Source organism: Parambassis ranga, chromosome 2 (assembly GCF_900634625.1).
Source record: "Parambassis ranga chromosome 2, fParRan2.1, whole genome shotgun sequence".
Classification (NCBI taxonomy): Eukaryota; Metazoa; Chordata; class Actinopteri; family Ambassidae; genus Parambassis; species Parambassis ranga.
Window position 1 is genome coordinate 10141462 of NC_041023.1, and position 6735 is coordinate 10148196.

The 6735-nt window shown below is 43.5% G+C and overlaps 1 protein-coding gene across 2 annotated transcripts; it reads left to right on the plus strand.

Annotated features, from left to right (window-relative positions):
• The first annotated feature begins 563 nt into the window (after positions 1-563).
• Positions 564-5151, plus strand: klhl38a (kelch-like family member 38a). 2 transcript variants are annotated; one of them, XM_028398669.1, is made up of 5 exons: positions 564-877; positions 968-1003; positions 2273-3629; positions 3725-3830; positions 3967-5151. In XM_028398669.1, the coding sequence occupies exons 2-5, from the start codon at positions 999-1001 to the stop codon at positions 4254-4256; spliced, it is 1758 nt and encodes a 585-aa protein (XP_028254470.1). In that variant the 5' UTR covers positions 564-877; positions 968-998; the 3' UTR covers positions 4257-5151. The 2 variants fall into 2 exon arrangements, with proteins under 2 accessions (XP_028254470.1, XP_028254468.1); XM_028398667.1 differs by having other exon boundaries at positions 564-1003.
• The last annotated feature ends 1584 nt before the right edge of the window (positions 5152-6735 follow it).

The following is a 6735-nucleotide window of genomic DNA, read 5'->3' on the forward strand; positions in this document are numbered from 1 at the left end:
AACTGGTATCGGTGTAGGATTTCACTGTGTGACAAAGTCCACCAAGGCTGCGTGTGCTCCTGTGTCACGAAGCCTGACTTGCTGACAGCCCACTTTCTTGCAGCTATGTCATTCAATCTGACTACATGTAACTTCAGTTCCTTCGTCATATGCAGCTAAACAAACATGACAATAATTCATGTCACTGCTCCTGTGAGCTAACTTGCCCATCAGGCACTTTAAAAGACACCTATGTGTGAATCCATTAAAATAGAGTATGTCTTTTTGTATAAACTGTTGCCTGTTTAGTTGCTGTTACAGTTTAGATTAAGTCAGCAAAGAAAAAAAATAAATGGTCTTTATCATATTTATTCTGATCACAGTTTACCTAATAATGTGTCACAATGATGAAATGAGTATTGTGACATAACAGGTTGACACTGTGACAGTACCTGGCTGTGTCATCACACAGGTAAGTAGTAGCTTCCATGCTTTGAGGAGAACTGTTCTTACAGCTGTTTATCTTGTTCATGCTGGCCCATCAGCGCTTGTTCTATATTTGTCTACATCCTGGGTTACACACATGAGGAAGGTGGAGGAGGAGGATTTAAACAGCACAGGGAGATGGACAAGGGTTAGCAGCTCAGGGACACTCTGGTTAAACACCGGCGTGGGTGGCCACGATGGCTGAGTCAGGACCCTGCGATGGTTCTCCCTCCCCGAGGCCGGGCCCTGGCAGAGCTGTTAAGCTGGCAACTGGGTACCAAACGGCTCTGTGTCACATGAGAGGCCTGGCTGGAGTCACAGTGGCCCAGGATACTATTCTTAGCAGCAGGAATGTACACAGTGGCCTCATGGCAATCTCCACAGCGCCTAACTGAAAAGCCTTGTTGTTTCTGTGTGTCATGCTTCTTCACTGACTACACAGCCCATTCTGTCTCCGGATAATGTTTGAACTCCTTTTTTCTTAATTGTTTCTTCTGAGCAGAAACTCTGGACGTTGTTGGTTCCCTGAGAGCATGAGGTAAGCACTCGCCTACAGTCACAGATGTTTAAGTAACAACAGGTTCATCTCACAAGAACTCATCAGTCATTATTTAACGCCTCAATGTGGAACTGTGTTTATCGTTTAATGTGTTCAAATGTGTGCTCTTTTCTTTGTTTTATCAGTTTTGCTTACATGATATACTTATTAATTGACTTTGCACCCAGATTTATAGCTATTGTGGCAAAAACTTAATAAATAAATCTCCAAAAAGTACATGATTTATTCAGAAATATACCCAAAGTGATTACATTCTGTTAATACATTACACAGTAAGAGACATTAAAGTTGTTATACTTGTTAAAGGTCTGAGGTAACTACCAGTTGTGAAATGTCACTCACAGCCATTGGCATTTAATAATAATAATGATTAGCAGTCTAAATATATCAGTAGTAAATCAGAGTAAATCGGTAGCTGACGCGGGGATGATTAGAAGACTTAATGTTGCTAATGGCCCGATGAAATTTGTGCTCTTTAAATGGCATGATCTTCACAAACCCTCCGACTGAAAGTTAGAACGTGGAGAACATAGCAACGGAGCTTGTTAGGAAGAAACTCTGCAAACACAGATGGTCTGTTGACATGGTACTCTTCGCTTGATGGCCTCATGGTGCACGGATGCACCAAAAGATAATTTAGAAGGGGTTTAAAATAGTAATGTGTGAGTCAGTCATTCACATTAAGGACAGCTGCTGAAAGAGGATATAATAAATGAGAGGCCTTGCTGTAAGGTAAATCATACAAAGGCAAACTGCTTCACACAAGATGAATCACATTGTAGATGCTTCAGAGATTACACTTTTTACTCTCTTAAAATAAGATAAGATAATCCTTTATTAGTCCCCCACAGGGGAAATTCACACAGAAGGTTCCTGCTGTAGAACAACAGTAATATAGTTCCTATTTCAGCAGCTTTTCCCTGGGAAAATAAATAGAGCCAGCCTGCGGTTTATTTCTTGTTTTGGTTTCCTCCATCCCTCCTTGTTTGTGTGTAAAGCAAAGGGTTAACCTTCTTGAATGTGGGCTTAGAGTCACCTTCAGCTTTGCAGCTTGTTTCCAAGTGAAGCTTTGTACCAACTTTGGAGGAATTCCATCACTGAAAACTAACAAGAACACGATGAAGTGCATCTGTATAAGTTACAAGTTTATATGGAAATTGTTAGTATGTCATCAGTGTTTTAGTCTCTCGTCTCCTTTTGTTAGGATCTGGTGGTCATTGCTCTTTTCTCCTCTCCTCTCTTCTGCAGAATGGCTGGTAGACCTAAAGATGTTTTCTCCTTCAAGGACTCTGAACTTCCTGCCCACCTGCTCGCTCAGCTCAACATCCTCCGACAGGAGCGCATCCTGACAGATGTCCTGCTCTGCACTGAGCACCAGGAGATCCCCTGCCACAGGAACGTCCTGGTGTCCAGCAGCCCTTATTTCCGAGCCATGTTCTGCAACAACTTTGTGGAGAGCAGCCAGGCCCGAGTGAATCTGAAAGGAATCTCTTCAAACGTGCTTGTGGGCATTGTGGACTATGTTTACACCGGCTGCATCACTGTCACCATGGACATTGTGCTGCCACTCATGCAGGCAGCGTCCATGCTTCATTATGGAGGTCTGTTTGAGGCCTGCTCCATGTTCCTGCAGGAGCAGCTGAGTCCAGAGAACTGCCTGAGCATGATCCGGCTGTCTGAGATCCTGCACTGTGAGACCTTGAGGGAGAGGGCGAGGGAGATGGCTGTGAGGTGTTTCTCTGATGTAGCTGCTACAGAGGACTTCTGTGAGCTGTCTCTTCCTGAGCTCATGTGTTACCTGGAAGATGACCGGCTGTGTGCAGAAGAGGAGCAGGTGTTTGAGACCCTTCTAGCTTGGATCCACCATGATCCTTTCTCAAGACGTGGCGCCATCCACGACCTCTTCAAGAAAGTCCGTCTGCGCTACATCCATCCAACGTACCTCTTCCAGTTTATTGCCAATGACCCACTGGTGCAGTCCTCCACCCTGTGTACTGAGATAATCGAGTCAGTCCGCCGCCTCATGCTCACAGTCAGCACCAAGTGCAGCCATGAGCTAAAACCACTTTGGACCACACCAAGGCGTTACACCTGCAGGGAAACCCTGGTGGTGGTCGGTGGACGCAAAAACAATGAGCAGACTTCAAGAGAAGCGCTGCTATACGATGAGAGGACTCATCGTTGGCAGTGGTTGGCCAAGCTCCCATTGCGGCTCTACAAAGCTGCTTATGTGTGCATTCACAGTATCCTATATGTGCTCGGAGGACTCAGTCTCTGTATGACATCAGGCGACAGTTCAGTCAGTGCCACCGTTTACACCCTCTCCCTCAAAACCAACCAGTGGAGGACTGCGGAGCCCATGTTGGAGCCTCGATACGCCCACCAGAGCGTGTCCTACCTGCATTTTATCTTTGTGTTAGGGGGCATTGGGATAGACAAGCGAATCTCTCAGTCAGTGGAGAGGTATAACAGCATGTTTAATCAATGGGAGGCCATGGCTCCAATGCCCACTGCTGTGCTTCATCCAGCCGTTGCAGCCAGTGATCAGAGGATCTATGTTTTTGGAGGAGAAGATGCAATGCAGAACCCAGTCAGGCTTATTCAGGTAGAGAAGACATCAAAGCCTGTCCTTTGAAGTCTTTGAATTGATGTTGTTGAGGACACCAGGCTGACGGCTCGTGTCTTTCTTTCACGAAACAGGTGTATCACATCTCTCGCAACTTGTGGTCCAGGCTAGAGACAAGGACGGTGAAAAATGTTTGCGCTCCTGCTGCTGTCATAGAAGACAGAATCTACATCGTAGGAGGTGAGCACACATCTTCAACCTTTATTAATAGCATCACTAATTATTTTCTTTTACCAAGGAGACCAATTACAAAAAACAAACACAACCAGACACAGAAAAGGAAATTATGCTGCCTTAATAAAAATCTGTTTCCCAGGATACACCAGGAGAATGATTGCCTACGACACAAAAGCCAACAAGTTTGTTAAATGTGAGAATCTAAAGGAGCGAAGAATGCATCACAGTGCTACAGTCATCAACAACAAGCTGTATGTCACTGGTGGACGGATCCTCAACGGCCATGATGTCATCGAGGACTCCGACTGCTTCGAGTGTTACGACCCAAAGACAGACGTTTGGACCTCTAAAGGTTCTCTGCCATACAAACTGTTCGACCACGGCTCTCTGCCACTGGTCTGTGTTACCAACAGACCCAACCCGCCATGACCCAATGTCCAGTCCTGCTTCTTTTGTTGAATGCATCTCTACATGTTGGTCACCTCCCCTTTGCCATGATTTATTGGCCTCTGACTACATGATGGGAAACCTTCTCAGACGGACTGCATTCTTTTACGCATCTCAGTCTGTGCCACAGCTTGGCAGCGTATTAGGACAGACTGACATTCATATGAATCACAGAAGGGCTCGGATGACCTACAGAGGTGGCGTTTTGAAAGCACCTGGGGTGGAACTTAGCAGAGAGCCCCAGAGATGATGCCAGGCCCCCATATATACTTACACAACAACATGTAATCCAAAAAGGCTGCTCTCATTTGAGGCACACTGACAGTGTTAATGCTTTAATTTCTTTGACATTTATAAACACAGGGCATGTCTGCAGCAGCGGTGAACTACGTGTCCAGCTACAGATTAACTCTATGAACTGTGCTAGGCTTGTAAAACTGAAAATGACAATGGCTAATGAATTGCACTTTATACATAATGAATAATACATTCCTCCTTGACCCACACATGTTTATCAAAGTGCACTTGTTGATGAGAACTGTTGTGACAGAATAAGAACAAGCTCCTACAGCAAAGTTACAATGGCTGCAGCTTCTGTCACATTCGGTGAAATGTTGCAAAGAAGAACAGATGTAATTATGGGCCAACATTATTCCAGTTTAGGGGTTTGATCCATGACTCTGACTTATTATTGTACAATTTATGGATGTTTTGCTTAAAATAAAAAAATGGGATGAAGTGGTGTAAACTAATTGCCTTTGAACACAGAGGACCTCCTGAGTCCACAGTCAGGGAAACGTTTGGACAGTCGTCATGAACCATACGTTCACTATTATCCTGACCCTGGTAAGGACTATAATAAACCCACTGGATAACATTTGGTACGCATCATTCTTTCTAATTTGCTCACATCTTTATTTATTTACATACTATCTTTACAAATTGTACTTTTATCTTGAAATCTTTAGTCACCTTCTTTATTATTTATTATTTACTATCCCTCCTTCATATGTCAGGGGACTCTCTGCAGAAATGTTCTCTTTGCTTTGCCGGTACAGCTTTTCCAATTACTTGTGAACCAGCTGAGTCATGTTCCTGTCATACACAAGGGAACATTGTTGACACAGAAATATAGATCAGGTGACACATTTGCTCTCCACACACATCATTAAGTACTAGTGCAACATCCCTCAAATGCTGCATTATATTTAACGCCAGTGTGACAGTATAGGACGTTAATGGTTACATTGCTTTATGTTACCTCCTGACCCTTCAGGTCACATTCTCTTCATACACAGAGGACCGTATGAGGAACTCCACATATAGACTAAAATAACACCCCCACCCCATGATGAGCTCACTGATTGTGTAGCATACAGTGGCTTTAGTATAAGAGATCTCAAATCCTTGTCCACAGCATGGAAATGTTGAAATTTGCAGCCACCAAGAAGGAATTTCATCACACTGCACATTAGCAAGCCAAGGCTGTCGCTGAGTTAAATGGCTCGTTGTTAGCCTGTTAGTCACACTAAATGGCTCACACTAACCCTCTGTCTGTGTGAGTACATTCAATCACTGATGTCTGGCTGTGACATGCAGAATGATGCACAACAGCCAGCAGAATATCTACACTGAACTGAAACAGTTTGAAACATTAAATGTGATTAATTTGTTGTTAAATTATGTTCTTAAACAGAGATTAGGGCAACTGTAAAATATAATATTAAATTTCCAACTTATTTGAAAGAATTTAGAGTTGTCTGATGTTAGAATTCTGAAAAATAAATCAGAAATTTAAGATTTTTTAAAGTAAGTAGTAAGTAAAAATTTTAAAAGAAGAATCACTCTGAAAACAGACTTTTTGCTCTGACTATTTAGGGACAGTTGACATACAGAGTGCTGCTAAAAACAACACATCCATCCTGCTCAGATTGTTTACTGACTGTGTGTTTGCTTGCTTCCATCCCATAGAAACCAGTGTGTGAGGGTCACCCTTCAGGGAGGCTGTGGTCTGGCAGGTTATTTTCAGTGTCTGTTACTAACCCATGGAGGATAGCATTTCATTGCCCATTCTGTGTGCGTGTGTGTGTGCACATACACGCACATTGTGGTGCTAAATCACATATGGGAGTTGCGTGTGCGCTGCAAACTGTAGAGCCTGTATATACACAACATTTGAAGATTTATGTAGCTAAATTTAAATACAGACATACTGCTCTGTGGCCTAATGGAGTGTGTGATCAGGGATTTTGATCAGAACTACAGAGGGCAGATGAAAAAATGAAATTGTAATACATAACAATAAGCAGGCACAGCTGTTTGGAGCAGTTTTAAATATTATCTGGGGGGGGGGGGGGGGGGTCCCCCTGCTGTGTCATTTAAGAAGGCCTCTTGAAAGTCTACAACTTTAGCCCCTGGGATTAACGAGGTTTACACCCACACTGCCAGGATAGGAGACAGA